This window comes from Teleopsis dalmanni, chromosome 2 (assembly GCF_002237135.1).
Source record: "Teleopsis dalmanni isolate 2A chromosome 2, ASM223713v2, whole genome shotgun sequence".
NCBI classification, from domain to species: Eukaryota; Metazoa; Arthropoda; class Insecta; order Diptera; family Diopsidae; genus Teleopsis; species Teleopsis dalmanni.
Genome location: NC_051847.1, coordinates 17,911,282 through 17,930,436, shown reverse-complemented (window position 1 = coordinate 17,930,436; position 19,155 = coordinate 17,911,282). Strand labels below are relative to the sequence as shown.

The following is a 19,155-nucleotide window of genomic DNA, read 5'->3' as shown; positions in this document are numbered from 1 at the left end:
GGATATGCTCAGTTTAGCAATATAAATCATACCTGCCCTTATAAGGTAACTTTTTTCTTTTAAAAATTAAGTTCGCCTAAGTATTTTAATTAATTTTAGCATGACCTCATTCTGAACAAATTTCAATTCAATGAAAAGCACATTAATCTGATACCCGTCCCGTTCGGTCAATATACCATTGAAGGGATATGGTTGCTAAATGAATTACCTAGAGGAATTATATCAAGCAGTTTTGCATATTATGAAAATAATGAGTGAATTACACAGAGAAATTATATCATGCACTTTTAAATATTATGAGAAAATTAAAAACTATTAACAAATCTTGGTTGGTTATATTGGTCGATATAGTATTAAGTCTGTTAAGTCTTATTAAACTCTTATTTTATGTCAAGTAACAAAATATTTCTCTTCATCAGAGCGGTTACTGTATGTGTGGTTATGCCATTACATAGATCAAATTGAGTGAATTGGTTTCATATATATAGTTTATGTCCTTAAACATAAATGGAATAATATATATAGTATCATTATATTATATATAGTATGGTCATTGGATGTTTTGAGGATATTTTTTTGTAATTAAATTTTTAAATAATGTACATATGCCAAGTTACTGATATTTTAGTCTCACATTACTAACAACGTCGGAAGGAAATGGTAGAGCCATGTTTCATCGTTTGGCATATCGACATATAAAATCCTTTTAATTTTCCTTAAACATTTCCCTTAAACTTTGACCAAACGCGGTACCGATTTTTAAAGCCCCTTCTCATGAAAAAATGTCAATGAAAATAAACCCTGCAAGTTTCTTTGATGTGATTATAGTGTCAGCTATCTGCTTTAACTTCACTTAACGATTCTTTAAAACATTTTTGTAAATTCTTTTGATGTTTTTTTAATGTATCTGCCTTATGTTACTTGAGTGTGTCATCAGTATCTGTACGGGCACATTTAGCAGAATTCGAGGAATACTTTTCAAGCTCAAATTAGGTCTGAACGGTATTTTTTCCATTAACATCTGAACAAAACGTCAAATTATAATGAAATTCTAAATGTGATTGTTTGAAAATAAATAAATTTCTAAAAAACGTAAAGGTTTTTCAATAGAGGCGTCATAGTCTTGTCAATCTTAGATTTATTTTCATACACTTGAAATTTTATAATTTCCTAATAATCTAATAATTCCAATCCTAAAAGTTGTCGTAAAAATTGTGGGTTATATTATTGAATAAAAGAGGATCATCATATACTACGAGTATGACTCTTTATATAAATTATTACAAATTTAAGATGAAATGTTGCAAAAACTGATAGTCAATGCTCGTCATATATAAAAGTTATTTAAAATGAAATATTTTAAATGAAATATTTTTTTAAATTAAACAGTAATTATAAAATTTCGAATGAAATAGCTTTTACTAAAATCAATCAAAAAATATTTAATAGTCTTTAGTCATCCGATAAAAGTGGATAATGTCAAAGTATTTGCCGGTTTTGATTTTATTTGCTGCAAATATTGTTCAAACTGTTTGTATAAATATATTTATTATGAAATTTATTTAGTTTAGATTTCATATGTTTTAAATATATCTATGTGTAATCTGTATAGCGAAAGGTGATGAACATCACCCAACTGATATGCAATGCTTTGGACACGAATTTCAGTACCATTACTTGCCAACTCTCTTACGTTAATCGCAAAGCGGAGATAAGCGTTTATGGAAGGATGCTTAAACTACCGATTGATACCTGCAAGGTTTGAAATGGATGAAACATTTTTTATATAAATTTTTACTTATGTGAATTACTTTAAAATTGTCAGGTAAATATGAAATTGACAATGCTGAATGGTAAGAAGACCGGCTTAGTTTTCAAAAGTAATTTTGATCTATGCGAATTTATGAAAAATAGGGAATCGAATCGTATTATGAATTTAATCTACACACTTCTGGGATATAATGACTACAGTAATATGAATCACACCTGCCCTTATAATGTAAAACGTTTTTGAAATTGTTTACAAATGCCTTTAAATAGTCACATATTTGTATTATTTTAGAATGATTTGATACTTAACAAATTTAAATTCAATGAAAAACACTTTAATTTGCTACCAGTGCCTATGGGACAATATTCTTCTGAACAATTGTGGAATATAAACGGATCACCCAGAATCAAAATCATATTTACTTTTGAATTTTATGAAACTAATGTAAGAGAAAAATAAGGTTCCGGAAATTTATTTAATAAACGCATTTATTACGAATTGCTAATAAGTAAATTGTATTTATTAAGTATTAAAATTTATATTTAAAACAGTACAGATTTTATGTTGGTGTAAACGATAATTAATAGAATTAAATTTATTGAATATATTAATAAAATTATTTTTAAGTAAAAAGGGGTTAAGAAGATTAGATGAGATTAGAGTGATAGGATTAGGCAACTAAATTCACTCGAGCACAAATAATATCCACTTGTGATAGCATAGACGACCTTAAGTAGCAAACATTAAGTACCTATGCATCTTGCGCAGACAGAGTGTATCTTAGAGAAGCTGATTTTTTACATTCCAGTAAAACGAAGTTAACCCGAAAACTCTATGTTCCTAATTATAAATGATAGGTCTGTAAAGTCAGTAAGAAAAGGGGTTCTAATTAATTTGTATTATCTTCTAGCCAATGATGGAGTCTGTATATATAAGATGGACTGCAGTTTGTTCTTTATCCGCAAAGCCAGAACCCCGACAAAGGTTGCTAGAGGATAAACCAAGACTTGTTTTTTCTAATACGTAGTGGTCTACAAGCACTCTTACACTAGTACTGAGTTGCTTTCGCGTTAGCTGAAGTAATAGATACGAATAACGTCCAATTTGGATGAGACGATTATTGTGTTGCGATATGAACTTCCATCACATCAAAATTTTACCTTATTAGCAACATTTTTTAGGACAGAAATTTAAAAAGTTACAAATTTTAACTCCATTAACAAATACTAAAATGATTATTTAATAGCGAATGTTCTAAAAGTCATTTCGTTTTGTTATTAAAATATAATTATGTTTTTAAATAAATTGTGTGATAATATCAGATTCATTTCCTCTCTAATCAATGAATAAGTAAGACTAATGCTTTTGTATAAAATTTATTCATTTCAAAAATAAAAGCCGTATAATGGTGAAGTATCTACCGATTTTGGTTTTATTTGCTGCAAATATTATCGATTCTGTATGTATCAATACTTGCAATGCACTGTAAAAATAATTTACAATATTTTATTAATAACTTAATTATTTAAAGCGAAAACTATTAACTGTTACACAACTGACCTGCAAGAGTATGAACTCAAGTTTTGTTACATTTGCGACATGTCAATATTCTAATATCGATCAAAAACCGGAGGTCAATATTTATGCGAAACTACATCAAGTGCCAGTTGATAATTGCAAGGTTTGGATAGTATTGAAAATCTTTCTATTCACAGTTTATACAGATTTTTTTGTTAAAAGGTAACCTTTAAAGTCAAAATGCATAATGGTGAGAAGACCAATATAATTTTGAAGAATAGTTTCGATGTTTGCGAATTTATGAAGAATAGACAAATAAATCGTGTCGTAAATACAGTTTACACAATTTTGGGATTTGATACTTACAGCAATATAAATCATTCCTGTCCTTATAATGTATGTATTGATTTCAAATTAAATTTAATTAAATTTTATATGTATGTTCTATATACACATATGTTGTATATATAATTAACTTCATTTCAGCATGATATTATTCTTAATAAAGCGCGGTTCGATGAAAAATATATGAACCTAATACCAGTGCCGTTGGGTCAATTTTCCATTGATTGCGAATTATTTGTCAATGAAGTTCGCAGAGCATTGCTGACAATGTCTTTCAAATATCACGAAAAATAAAAAAAACTTATAAACTTGGTTATTTAATTCAATCGGTTCATAAATTATTTACTAAATATAATGACATCAAACCGGAATATATTGTATCTTTTCTGCAAAAACAGTTCATATTGAGCCGTTAACCAAATGTAGTAAATATTTATTCCAACGGAGAAACTATTCATAAAAATGTGTACCCTAAATAAAATTGCGGTTTATCATAGGGGTGATAGGGGTGGCGTAAACTTGCGGGAAGTTTATATCTAATTATAAACTCTACCCACGGGATCAGAATGATTACGGTTGTAGTCACCCATTGCGTGACCGATGGGTAAGTTCTTCTTCAAGATAGATGGCAAGAAATTGGAGGCACTTGTGTCTCGTGGTCTCAAGCAGAATGGTTGGAAGAGTCTACTTAAAGGATGTTGGAAGAATTCCGACCGCGTATGAAATACCTCCTAGCAAGTGAGAACAGATTCTCATCTACTCGAGAGCAGATACCTCAGCAGAATTCAAGACGAAAGAATTGCGGTGGTGTTTTTGACATGTTTTATGTTGATAGTTCGAATACCCGGATCAGTTCCATTCGGATAAGTTGCTTATAGAAAAGTACTTTAACTTCGGCTGCGAAAGTATTGATGAAGATGAAGTCTAGTACTGGCCTCTGAGGGACAACGGCAGTGATGAGGTATTCGCTAGAAACGGATGAACCAATTATGACAACGAAGGGCCTATTGCTGACAGTTTATGGTCCAAGCCTTCAGTCCACACAGTGTCAAATGTATTTTCAACACCAACGCTATGGCGACAGTAGCAGATGGTGCAAGATATTCCACATTAAAATTAGTTCTGATAAGAGCTATAAACTGTTTAAAATACAAAATTCAGTTTCGCAGTTAGGCGGTGTTTAGAACACGTTTGATGTGGAATGAGTATGTGATACATATGTATATGATTTCATAAAAAAATTAGTGATAATTGTTGAAATCTTATATAGTCAAATTTTGAACCTTGGTATACATGATTGCTGCACTTGACAAATCTATAGTCTCCCGTAAGAGCAATTTTCTGTTTTTACTGAAGCACACTATTCTTGTGTGATAAGGCTGTGGTGTTCTGGAAATTTAGCTTCCATAATTAGTTCGAGTAGTCCAATATTTTCCGTATGATATAAAGTATGCTCAAAGTACCTTCTTTTTTGCCATTTATTCAATTTTAATATATCTTTTTCTTCATTCCTAAGTAAAAGCATTAATGAATTTGTGTTGACTCAGCCCAATGAATTCTGAGTACAATCTGAGCCATATCATCACAATTCAAATGATACAAGTCTATTCATCAAATCAACAGACATAATCCGCACTTCTAGTCTGTATTGAATATTGTATTTATATTTTAATTGTGGTCAATTATTGTATAGTAGAACTATTAAGTATTATTGGTTTAATCCATTAAATATATAATAAATTTAAAAATGTATTTTAATTTTGTTATTTTATTTTATTTATGACTAATGTATAAATTAATTATTTATATTGGATTTTTTTTTAAATCTTATTGCATATTTATTTTTTGTAAATAAATATTTTTTACAAAATATACATCGAATAATTATTTTATTCCAAAAACAGGTATGGTATAAAAATATTATATGAAACACTTTAATTTTATATTAAACTTCATTATTTAAAATTATTGTTTTTGCATTAACTTAATTTAATTTAATTCTTATAATAAATATTAATTATTTAAATATCGTCACAAAACTTACATAAAATTTTTAATAAATCTTTAGAGTAGTTGAACCTTATTGCTTTCGTTATTTTGTTTTATTTTTAATAGGATATGCAGTTTTTGTTTGAAACAATTTTCATAAATACTGTGGAATAATTGCGTATTTCAATTTTTGTTTATTTAAAAGAAATAATTCTAAGACAATTATTAACATTTATTTGCATATACAATGTATAAAAATATTATAGTCTTATCCTGATATATAACTACTCTGAGAAATCTATTATTAATTAACTTATCATTGGCATTCGGTAAGCAGATTTTGTTTATTCTTAAATTGACCTTAGTTGTTTAAATTAACGTTCTAAAATTTAAATTTAATTCTTAATATATTTGTTGAAAAATTTTGTAATTAAATTGTATTTTTAATTAATTTTAATTGACAGTAATCAAAGCATATACAGTGGCTGCCTTAGTTTCTGTATAACCAAAATGGTTTACCATAAAATTAATTAGTTTGCTGTTATATTTTTCATGTTTGCTAAATTGAAACCCTTCATTAATACTGTCATTGTCTTATACTCCACCTTTTTATTGTTTCGGATAAATTTGACTGGAAGCCATATGAGTTGCTGCCTCTTTAGTGGCATTCGTACAAAACAATCTGTTACGTCGGAATTTGTGTTTATAAATTTCATTCATCGTCTGCTTTGTGCAGTTGCTTCATTAAACGTTAATTAAAGCCCTTCGATGCAACTGGACCGCCAATGGTTTACATTGGCCTAAAGCGTACACAATACATCACGATATGATGCAATTTTTATCTTTATCCGCCATGTCGGCTGATTTTCGTTTGCGATCATACGCCAAAGCATCGTTTGGCACATAACTGACGCGCACACCGCCGTAATGACGTCGTTGCGGTAATTGGTACATGATCATGTAGTCCTCCGAGCTGGATGAACTGGATGAGCAAGTTGAGCAAACGCTCGAGGCATCCTCTGATTCATCATCTGTGCGATGTTTTCTTTTTGTTGCATCTGCGGTGGCTGTGTGCAGCATTGAAGGCGGTCCTTGATATGAAGAGGATAAAGGTTGAGCCGGCGCATAAGTGTCTGCACGCGTAGTTGAATGTGTACGATGACTACTTGAACGATGACCTGAGGATTTTTTGCGACGACGGCGACGTGATGAGTGTCCGCTACCGTGTCCGCTACCGTGTCGGCTATCAACGCTACTGGTAGCAACGCCCGCGCTACTGTTATTCGTTCCAGCGCCATTGCCAGAGTAACTTCGTGAGCGTGGTAATGTGTCTGGTATACCCTCAAATCGCACACCTTTCTTTTTGGTTTCCCCTCCCGTTGCGCCACCACTCATAGGTGATGAGGACGAAGCACCGCTAAGTATGGATACAGGATGATTTGGTGGCTGTGTAAGAGAGGCGGATTGTGTGGATTGTGGTGAAGTGATTGAACGATCACCAGCTGAAGCTGTTGGTGAACCCATAAGCTCCGGTGGTAATGCAGTTGAGGCAACTGATAGATTTGGTGTAGGTAATTCTGCGACTTCGGAGGGGGGTGGAGATATTATATTGTCGTTAAATTCAGTTAGATGTGAAAATTGCTGAGAGCTCGACTGACCATGCCTATTATCTACTGAGTTTGTCGGTAAGTGCTTCGTTGTTTTACTGGTGAGCTCGGGCATGCTTGAGGTAATTGAATTGTCCATTTTTGTTACATGCTGCATTTGACGCTGTAAGTTGTAATTGTTGGCATCAATGTGTGGTGGTTTTGCAGGCCAGGCTGCATCTAGATTTAGGGACATTTCATTAAAATTGTATGGTGAGTCTTGTTTTAGCTCCATTGGCTTGGGCATCAAATGTGTATATTCACCCGGCGAAGTAAGTGGAGACATATTTTGTGAGGAACTCGAGGGTCCACCACCGGAAAAATCTGTAAAATCTGCTGTGCCCTGTTCAATATCTTTGACAACACCACCGTCAGAATCTGAAGTGGGATAACTTTGTTTGTTATTTTCTAAACGTGTTATATCATCTGCAATGCCAACTAAACCAACTCCAATGCCGGCGGCGATTTGTTGACTTTGCAGTTGATACATAGCTTGGTTAAAGTTTTGTTGATGCTGCTGCTGTTGCAGTGGAGACATTGGTGGTGAACTAGAACCATGACTGCTAGGAATGCGTGTCTGTGGACGTACACGTTGTGTGGGTGGTGTCGGGGTAGTGTACATACCGGTGCCTGAACTATCTGATGGCGTAGGCGGCTCTCCTTTACTGCAAGCAATCGAACAGTAGATAGCGCCACGTCGTGGCAGAAATGCGCGTCCCAACAACGAACAACGACACGTATTACACGCAAAGCATTCATCAGTGGCATGCCAGTGTTGCCCGTCGTGACTCATTTGTCCTTGATCCACTCCAATCGCTTCGCCACAATAGTCGCAGTATTCTGCAAACATAGCATCAAAGCAGAGCAGACAATAAGGTTTGCCCTCACGCATAATATATCTTTGGCCGCCCAATTGCTTTTCACACTCGTTGCAAGCGAAGTGGTTCATATGCCAAGCACGTCCTTCGGCTTCCGTACATTCATCAGCCAGTATAATCTACAAGAGAAAGAAAATCATGAACTTAAAGTTGTTGGAAAAGTTTTACAAGTAAAATTTGTTATTATTAGAGAAAAGTTGCCTGTGTACTTAAAAGCTATCAAAGGTGTTCTGTGGTTAAAACTTTCGTAAACTTTTGCAACCGCAAGACAAAATCACAAAACATGATACGGATTTTGATATTTTGATCAAATTATATCAAGAAATACTACTCATATTGTATTAGTATTCTAATGCGATTAGTATTTCAAGAGTTAGAATTGAGAAGATTTGAAGTAAAGTTCAAGAATTTGTTAAATTTATAAATAGTTTAATTCTTGAAAATAGTTTTTTTATGAAAGTAATTAGTTGAATGGTGAGTGCAGTTTTGCAAGTTGTTATTAACTTTTATTAATTACTTAGACAAATGCACTTGAATTGTTCATTTCAATTAATGTAACAATCTGTTTAAATTAAAAATAATTCTGACAACTTACTTCATCACAAGCGGAACATCTTGGTTTGAGTGTCTCTGCATGATGTCGTCCACAATACAAACGCCCATCGCGATGGAAGTATATGAGATCAACAAGCAACTCATGGCACACGCAACATAAAAAACAACCCGGATGCCAAGATGTATTCGGTCCGAGGCGTGTTGCGAAGACTGCAATGTCGCCGGTGGAAATTAATTCGTCGCACTGTAATTAGATTAAAAGTATAGACAAGATACCAAAAGTAATAAAAAATTTATAACTATAATTCCTATCAAAAGAGAAAGCAACAACAAAAGTGTTTTCGACACATGCCCACTTAAGGCCTGAGATTGATTTTGAAATTCTTGCAGTTAAGCTGCAATTTGTTAGATGAAGTTGGATGAAGATCATAAGCACAGCTGAGCTTATCTATATAAGTTGTGGTGTGGCTGCTAAAACTGTTAAGTAATCAAAAACTAGCTGGCGTTATAATTGATTTAAGCAAGTTTCCTTATTAATTAGTTAAAAATATTTAGCTCCACTTTTCTTGTTCAAATATATTAAGATAGTTCAATTACCAACTCGAACTGAATACAGATGAATAATTACGTGTTAATTTGATAATGACTTACTAAGACTGCATTTCTGAGTAGATACATTACTTTCTATTAAAGAAGTTATTGAAATCAATCAACAAAAGTTGTGTACGTAAATTATTAAGCAGGAAATTGTTAGAAAGCTAATCCAAAGAATTTAAAAATTGGGATTAAAGCTTTAAAGAAAATAACTGAAAATAATTTATTTTGTTCAATCTCTTTTTAATAATATTGTAAAATTATACACAGATATATAAAATACTAACATAACTTTAAACATCATCAAAGCTTATAGCTGATGATCTTAACAGGACTTGCTGCATTCTATCACTTTTATTTAGGGACATGTTACGCTGGCGATCAAATAATTAGCGATCGCCATATTTGTTGTTACTTTTAATGTTTATTTAAATATAGAAACCATTGAAATCAGCAACAAATGTGATGATCGATGATTACGTATCGTATTACCTGCGTAACATGATACTTAGAATAACTATGAACGGTAAAGCTAGAAACATATACTTCAAATACAATGTTTGGGAACCGTATTTTAGAGATATATGTCGAACAGAACTGTCAGCATAGTACGGCATCATAAGGCATCATATGTTGATAAATATATATCAATTTAATTTTATATATAATAAATAAAAAAAAAAATTGTACGTTATCGGAAATACGAAATTATTGATTTATGATATAATTATTTGTGGGATGGGCATTGCAGTTTCATCAAACCTTATTTAATTTTTTTAATATTATTTCTTTCTCTTAATGACAAAAAATTTTTCTCCATTATTTAGTCATAAATAATTAAATGCAATTTAAAATACATTAATTTTTAAACTTTTTATAATTAATAGAATATATAAAATTTTTACAGTCTATCAAAAAAAAAAATCTATTGTGTTTTTCAGTTTCGCACTTTGTACTCTTCACTGTTATAGAAGATAGATAGGCGAAGAGTTGACAGAAATGTTCAAGAAGTGATACTTACACCATCACATGGCCGGGCACTCATCAGTTGTCTGACATTTCCACGTCCAAGTGCATCACGTTTGCGTTGCGTTGAAAACAAGCGAAGTTCCTTGCGTTCCTCATCGGTCAATGAGTGACAGTAACGAACCTAAAATGATAGTCAAATGAGTATAAAATAAACCAGAGTTGTTAAATAATAAATAAGAAAAAAATAAACTGAAACAGTTGTTGGATATAAATTTGTATGCATCTTTCCAAGAAACAGCAGAATAAATAAGCAAAATCACAGACAAAAGGGTAACCATTAATAACAAGCGCACCTCTGACTGACTACAGTAATTTTGGCATTGACTATACTTTAGTAACTGAACATTACACAGTTATATTACTATCTAGAGGGTTACCAACTCCAACTACACCTCCGTATCTATTGTCCAATTCGACAGCAATAAGTGGTCAGCTTGTTTTTGTCTATGCAATGTAGAATGTTGTATGCAAATTTTTTTTTGTTAGATTTTTGGGAACATAGATTGTCCAACCGAAACCCAGCTAGATATTAAAGTGTAGCTTTACTGTATACTGTATAGCAGAGTATGTCATTTGCTATTCTTTTGGAGTCGTTGTGGTGGGAGAAAGAATGTTACTTAGTTGACATATTTTACACATGGTATTGTTGGTCTGCCAAGCTCCTGCTGTGCTTGTTTTTCTAAAATGTTTTCCATTTATTGTGGATCATAGTTTCTTGGTTTACGCAGTCGATGTTCGGTTGCTGTTAACATGGCGATTGCGAATAGGAACAAACGTCAATGAAGCCATCTGATGTGGCAACCTTTTTCGTAGTTAAAGTTTCGGTGAACTTATTTGCGGTTAGGAACTTTGTGCATTTGCTTGTGGGAAATTCATTCGAAATGCGTACAAAATTTCAACAATTCATTTGAAAAATTTAAATTCTTTATATGCATAAAAAGTATAACAAACGCTTAACAAATAAAATTTAATTTAAATTTAATGAATTTAAAACAGAAAGAAAGAGAATCTAGTAGTGTATTTAATAATATAAACTGTTTAATTTTTGCGGTTATAGTTTATAGTTTATAGGCGTTTGCAGTAAAAGTTTCTTTCCCAAACGTGGCTACTACATTTCTCTTCTTTTGAGTTATTTTTCCTGTTGTGCTGATCATGATAAGACCCACATTTATATAGGCTCAAGTGCAGCTATTTCAACCATAAACAACTGACGACACTCACCTCATTATCATGTGGCGGAAGTTGATGCAGCAATTGTCGCACTCGATATTGCTCGCCTGGACTGTTTACGTATGGCACTTTGTCATCCGGAATTTGTGAGAAGTACAATCGAACCTGAAATTAAAATAGAAAGATGTGTGAATGCTAATATCGAATAATCTTAAAAGAACAGCTTTAAAAATTGCAAATAATTTGTGATTTATTTGTTGTTCTGAATATATATAAAATTTTTCTTAAACTATCTATATTCTTGACTTATGTTTATCTTGAGACTAGTATTTAATTCTTGGAAAATAGTTCAGCAAGTAAATGCTGCTTAATGTATCTATTTAATGTATATTATTAAGTGTATTATATATATATATATATATATGTATAAATATATATATTTATAAATAAATGCGTATATTTAAGTATATTGATATTCTTAAATACATATTGTTTTTAATATTGTTAACTGACAGTTGTGACTTAACTTAAAAATATTTTATTGAAAGTTGTGTTAAAACAACTTAAATCCTTGTTTTTAAGGGTACTATTAAACGGTAAATTAAAAATAATTAATCAAATAGCAATTGCCTGTTGATGTGAAATTTATTTTAAGTTGAAATAATGCAGTTAGTCAAGCCCGATCAGTTTCAACAGTTGTTCATGTTCATAATCCTCATTGAAGACGACGAGACACTCTTATTTAACATTTTTAAGTATCATCAACGTTCAAAGGCAGTTGCTAAAACCCAATACCGTATAAAACAAAACCTTTGATGCTATTTTGATCAAAGGAATTATCGACTGGTATGTATGCGGCTTAGTCGAGGCAAATGCGGCAAGTGCCAGTCAATGCCGAAAGAATTAAGGAGAGTTTAATAAAACCCAGCAGGTTGTCGTTTTGTTTCAATAAATGTAAAAACAACTCAAAGATGATTTATATTTTATTACCTTTTAATGAAGTGTCATTCAATTAAAAAGATACAAATAAAATAAAAACAAATTTAAAATATATATTGAAAAAAAAAGACTTAAATAAAATGAAGAGCTCATAGAGGATTATTTTTTTGTTCAGATTTAGTAACATTTTACTAAAATATGTTCTGTGATGAGTCTTTCGAGTACTTGAAAAAGGTTGGACAACAACCTAAACAAACCTCAACGTTACGTTGTTAAAATTAAAATATGTAATAGATAAATAATATACAAAAAATATAATACAAAAAAAAAAAAGTGAAACAAGAGATACACTCCATCAAACGTGCGCAAAATTAATTGTGTAAAGGTTTTTGTTGGTTGAAAATTGTTTGATGGTTGATAGTTGATGGTTTGAAGTTGGAAAAATTTTCAATTTAGATTTCAAATTCTGTTTGTTTACTTTGCAGAATAAAAGAAAAACAAGAAGAGTTTCACTTCATTGAATTTAACTGATATGTGAAGTTGTTGTCTGGCACACGACCAGAAAAACGAAAAAATGGAATAAAAAGGATTAAGCGGTGATATACACAACCATTTGGATACATCAGAAATACTTTATGGGTTGATGAGAAAAGTCTGCCGGAGACGAAATTCATAAAAAAATCTGAAACGGAGTATATCAAACCAAATGAAATGTATCAAAAACTGACAGTTAAGTTAACAAAAGAGAAACGAAAATATGCTGAGCATATCTGTGATATATAACTCTCCACTTATTAAATCAGGTGTTTATCAAATAAATATTGAATAATAACAGATAATTGAGAAATTCTAAATATTTTTAAAATAAGATCACTTCTACATGGTTGTGTAGCGTTTAGCAAAGCTTCAAACACTACTATTCGCCAGCTAGAAATTGCACAAAGCCAGGTTCTGAGAGGCCTTTTTAAAGTACCATGGTACATTAGGACGAATGACATCCTCAAGGCCCTCAAGAGTGATGTCATCAAAAAATACATAAAGGATAGAGCCCTGAAATTATTTGCGAAAACTGACAGACTTACCAACATTGCGTTATCAAATCTCAGAATAGTTACAGATTCCTCGGGTAGGTATGCAGATCTGAGGTCAATTATTGCTTAGTCTGATGAAGTGATAAACAATAATCCAGTCAAGGCGTAAATATTGTTTTTAAAAATACCTCGAGTTAAGAAAAAGTAAAAGTGCTCAAGTGCACTGGCTTAAATAGAAATAAATGTATAATAAGATTTTTTCGAAAAATTCTGTGAATTATATTATAAATAAAGTTTTTTAATTCTCTTTTAATATAGTAATTCTTTTATAGTAATTTTTAATGCAGTTAATCCTGTATTTTAAAATATAATTTGGCAATATACTATTTGTATGTATTCTATAAAATATATAAAAAATCTTTATAATCTTGGACTATTAAATCCATGTGGATAGAATGTTACTACTGGTTACTATCAATAGAGCAATATTCGTCTAGATTTCTGTATACAATGGATTCTATTATAATAGTCAGCGCTTACTCCTTTCACAGGACTCAAAAGATTTCGTGGATGATCAACTTTTCAGACTGTATTCGTAACTAACGACACTAAATATAAGCTTTTTGAAAGGGCTGCGAGCAAGTCTAAACCCTAATATAACTAAAACTGCAAATTTTTGTACACGAATAAAATGACTTCTTTCAAATTCCTTCAAATGCAGTGTGAAACTTTCAATGGTGTTAAATGTTTTTGGTACTCGGTAAAAATCATTAACTTTCCTCGAATTAAATAAAGTCTGCTCTCTAGTACACTCTGGCAAGGCTAAGTTAATAAAAGAATAGAAAAAAATTCACGGCGAAGTACCAGATTAAACTGAGGAGAAGTAAAAGTTGTAGAAGTTGTGGTAGGGTTAATAATTGTAAGAGTACGTGCAAAACTGAAGACATATTGAAGGTTGAAGGGTATATAAATCCACTAATTAGAAAAATAAAATATGATCGCAAAAATTATAGTTTGTATTTTAAATCAAAACTATTTACATCTTTATTAGTGTAAATGGCAATCATTTTAAATTATATGTAAGCAAATCGTTTAGAGACATCGTAGAACTGCTTGCTTTGATAGGACTATATTTTTAGAATTATATTCTGTCTTAAATAGTGTTATGAATTGGAGTAGTTCACCTCTGTTACATTGTAGTCATTTATTTAAGCTTTTCTGTTGTTCACTTGATTCACAAATATTTTTTTGGCTTTATTCCAGCCGTTGTCGACTAAAAATATATTTTATTCATTAAAAGGAGCTCACATGAGAATTAAAGGAAAAAAAGGGAGTTGAGTTTTGAGTTGAATGACAGAGCAGACCTAAAAATAAAAAAGGTGGAAGAGCCACATATCTCGTGTATTGCGGAAGATTTATTTAGCTGCAAAGCAAGGACGGTTATTTAACGGTAATAATTTATGATGCAACGCTAAAGGAAGACAAAAAGTAAAAGAAATTCGGAAAGCTGAAAAATAAACGGACATCCCTTGAGAGAAAAAAGTGAATTGATAAAAGTGACATTTTGTTTGGATTATTGTTTTTGTTGAATTGCTCATAAAGTGAATTAAAAATTTAAGGGCCAATAAAATCAAATAAAATTAATGAAAAACGCTTTTGATTGAAAAAAATTGTATGGGAAAAAAATAAGGATAATCGTTGCATTCAGTTTTTTTCGGTATTATTTAAAAGCGCAATGATTGGCGTAACATAAAATCACTCAAATAAAAAATTAAAGTTAAAACCTATATGGAATCCATTTCCATTTAACTCAGAATTAATTTATTTTTAATACATCTTCTTTATCATTCGATGTAGTTAAAATGCAATTTCTGTGGCTTAACGTTATGCAGTATTATTTTACAAAAAAAATAAGATGCATTAATTGCTAACCTTCGGAAGAATCAAAGTAATTGCAGTGCAATGCATAAATTCATAGAGCAATCGCAAACGCAGTTGCGCTCCAATTACAAATCCATTCAGCAAATGCGTTCAAATTGCATAACACCCATAAGTTCCATGGGAGTCATCACCTTGGAGCAGGTTTCGAATCATCGAAGTATTCAAATTACAAATATTTTCATAGATTTAGTTTTATAATCTGCATAGTTTCAATGCCGTAGATACAAACCGGCAAGGTGATTCGCTCAGCACGGGTTACACACCAGCATATCCGCGCATTGCCGATCGTGGCAAATTTATGATCATCTTGAATTGTAGAAGCGCACAAGATTTGGTGTAAAACTACTGGTAAAGTCAGGAAAATTAACATTTCACCAATCCACATATCAATAAATTAAAGCTTAGATTTTTTTGTTTGATGTTCTTTTTTAGAATTGTAAATATAATCATATATGGCGGTTTTATCGAAGTTTGAGTATCTTTGGCGTATATCACTTGTAATAAATGATTGCGAAATCCTAATAAATAGTACAATCACTCATATGAGATAAGAAATAGAGATTTAATCTGATCCCTATAGAATAATTTTAATTGCTTTTGAGCTCTGAAAGTATTAATGTATCAAATTAATTATAGAATTTTGTTTAAAAGAAGTACAGCAGCTTTATTGAATCTTAAATCTTTCATCGTAGTTATTAGATTATTTATGACATGATCATGCAAAGTTAATACGTTCAATATTAGCAAAATTGTGTTCTAAATAAATTTTATATATATTTATGTGTATATATAAAGTTAATGATTATACTCATTTATATGTATATCTATTTATATATAAATTTGGAGTATTAAAACTTTTGCAATAAGATCACATTGCAAAAAGTACTTAAGAGTACTATAAAGAAATTGGAACTAAAGTGTCACTTTGATACATATAATGCCAGCGAATTCTTAACTGTATCTGAACAAAAGTCTTCATATTACGTTAATCAATGTCTTGAAAATATAAAATCGTGCATAGAAATGTTACGTTCAAGCTCAGGAGAAGCTGTTCCAACTAAGGCTTATTGTATGTCTGTCAAACGCCATATAAAATACAAAATCGATAATAAATACACTAATAAATCAGTAGACATATTTCAGTTAATTAAGCCACTTATAATATAGATCAGCTATTGGCTACAGAAAGAAAGTTATTGGGTACAGAAACCGTTTTATATTTAATACGTAAACGTTTTGGGAAGTACCAAGCTATGTTCATATTGTTTAAGCGAAATGTAAATGTACATAAATTTTTGAGCCTAGAGATTGTTGTGTAAGACGAAAACTCATATATATAAGATGATTCTGATAGCAAAATCCCCTTAAAATCATGAAGACCACCTTTTTATATAAATATTGTCCTCTAATTTCTATATGCTTATGATATACTTTATCAATTTAGGAGCAGCTTAGAGTTAATAAACATTAATACTATTTTATTTTGTAGTTATCAAAAGATTTTAATGTCTTCAATACCTCTAGGTCTTGTGTTCCACTGGAAGTGGCGGTTGCAGTTAACAGAGAGTACGTTCTGCGAGCTAAAACCAGCACCCCATGCATTTAGAGCATTTCTCTAAGTCTAATTTCTACAATAAATTGTTTCATTGAACCTAATTTAACGAGTTGCCCATCTAGGTAAAGGAAGTTCATTATTTTATATGGTGACAACTGAACCTATGTTCTGAATTTGTTTTTATTTAGGTGGATATAATCCACAACTCGAATTATATTGAAAGTCCCTATAAATGACTTTGATTACATAATAGCTCAGGCAGATAATCACAGTGTAGCATCCTTCAGCAGCATCAATTATATCTAAGTCACAGAATGGTTCTGATTCTATTAGCAGCCAGATTTCTCATATCCTGACAAGTTTTTTGGAAGTCTTGTTATCTTGTTAACTGTGTTGCTTCGATATTAAAACCAATAAGATATTACTTAGTTTTATTATTTAATTGTATTTTATTCTAAATATGCAAAATTTGAAAAGACCTAAGAATATTAACTATTTCTATAATTAAGTCTTAAATAATAATTGAATATAAAATAATTATGACAATAACCCCCCCAATTAAAAAAAAAATTAAAATTTAATTTCTGCATTAAACGTACCTGATCTGGTCTTAGACCTGGTGGCACCCATGTGTACTCCTCCAATGCACAACCACTATCATCGTCAGAGTGCGAATGTCGTTGTATATCTAATTGTTGTCCCACTAAAAATGGTGCATGTGCAGAAGAGGGATGATGTAGTAATGATGGTGGTGATGGTGAAGATATAGCGGGTGATAGTTGGTGTGGCTGATGTGGTTGCTGATGTACATGATGTAGTGTCTGTTGATGTTTTAATGAAGAAGAAGAATATTTTGAGGTCGTTGATGATGCTGAGGCAGCTGGTGAATACTGTGGCTGTTGATTTTGATGATGCAGTTGCGTAGTTGAATGCGGTGTCGGCAAAGGCGGCATCGGCTGATGATGAGGCGGTAGATACTGATGATGCAATTGATGTGGCGGTAGCAACGGCAGTGTTTGTTGATGCTGAAACTGCCGCTGCAATGGTAATGGCGATGTAGGAGGTAAGCCAGTGGTATTTGAATTATATAAAGCGCTTGCTGAGGAACTACTGGCTAAGCCTGCAGCAATATTGCCGCCAGAATGTCTTAAACTCCCAAGTGCTGCTGCTGTTGCCGCATTGCCTGTTGCACCAGCTGTGTTAGGCGAGAAATGCCTTGGCAGTGTTGGTATTTTTTGCAAATATGATACTTGACTTAGAGGTGTACGACTGATGGGTCTGTAAGAAATAGAGAAAAAGCAATGAAAAATTAATTGAGGTTACTTTTTGTTGCTCTCATATCTGTAGTGTTTTTTTGCTGTTAGTTTGTCTATTATAGAGGAAGCAACTCCAAGACGGAAATTGGTTTTCGTTTCGCATTTTATATTTTGTAATTACTTTTTTTTTTGTTTTTAATTTCAAACATAAAAGGATTATACAAGTGTTCTTTTCTGCTTTTTGCAATTTGGTTTAAATACTCAAAGAGTTCGGAATGAGAACGTGTCTATGCTGCCATAACAAATTGAAAGTTAATTAAAACGTAAATGGGCTTGTCGCAATTGCAGGTTAAAGACTTTGAATCTCCGCACGTATAACGTCAAATGGAAATTGTAGAATTATTCTCGTATCAGGTATTAGACAGAAGTGAATTAATAGATTCAGCTTAAAACTAATCAATACAATGTTGAAGTAAATTCGCTTTAGGTACGTACTATGACTTAACTTGTTATGAAATTTAAATTTTCAATAGAAAAATAAAATCATGAGAACATTTTTCAGGTTGCAAAAATTAATGATTCTTGTTGTTAGTCAAAACTTTATTTTAAAGTTTTAATTGCACTTCAAATTTTAGGTGTGTAAATATATCAATTCGCATATTCATCAACTTGGACTTGCCATAGTTCTTACAAAAGGACCAAAACATGCAAATGCTCTGCATATCCTTCCGTTTCAAAAATTATTTGTAGTCATCATTTTCGATGTCTGCATAGAATTTTTTTTGTATTCGCGTTTTTTCCCATTTGACAGCTGTCAATATGGCTTTCTGTTCACTGTGGCATCACTGATGCAAATATTTTTATTATCATCAAACTGAAGCTTAACGCTTGAAAGCATTTTGCAACAATCTCGTGTTTGTTTTTGATACATTTGCAAT

General features: G+C 31.7%; 1 protein-coding gene across 1 annotated transcript in view; it reads right to left on the bottom strand.

The window, feature by feature from the left end:
- Positions 1–6,175: 6,175 nt before the first annotated feature.
- The window catches only part of LOC119684458 (protein prickle), a 39,678-nt gene continuing 26,698 nt past the window's right edge, over positions 6,176–19,155 (bottom strand). The window contains exons 2-6 of the mRNA XM_038098501.1: positions 17,561–18,239; positions 11,547–11,660; positions 10,318–10,446; positions 8,743–8,946; positions 6,176–8,266 (exon numbers count right to left, since the gene is read on the bottom strand). Coding sequence (XP_037954429.1) covers positions 6,443–8,266; positions 8,743–8,946; positions 10,318–10,446; positions 11,547–11,660; positions 17,561–18,239 — 2,950 coding nt within the window. The 3' untranslated portion in view covers positions 6,176–6,442. The remainder of the gene's footprint in view (positions 8,267–8,742; positions 8,947–10,317; positions 10,447–11,546; positions 11,661–17,560; positions 18,240–19,155) is intronic.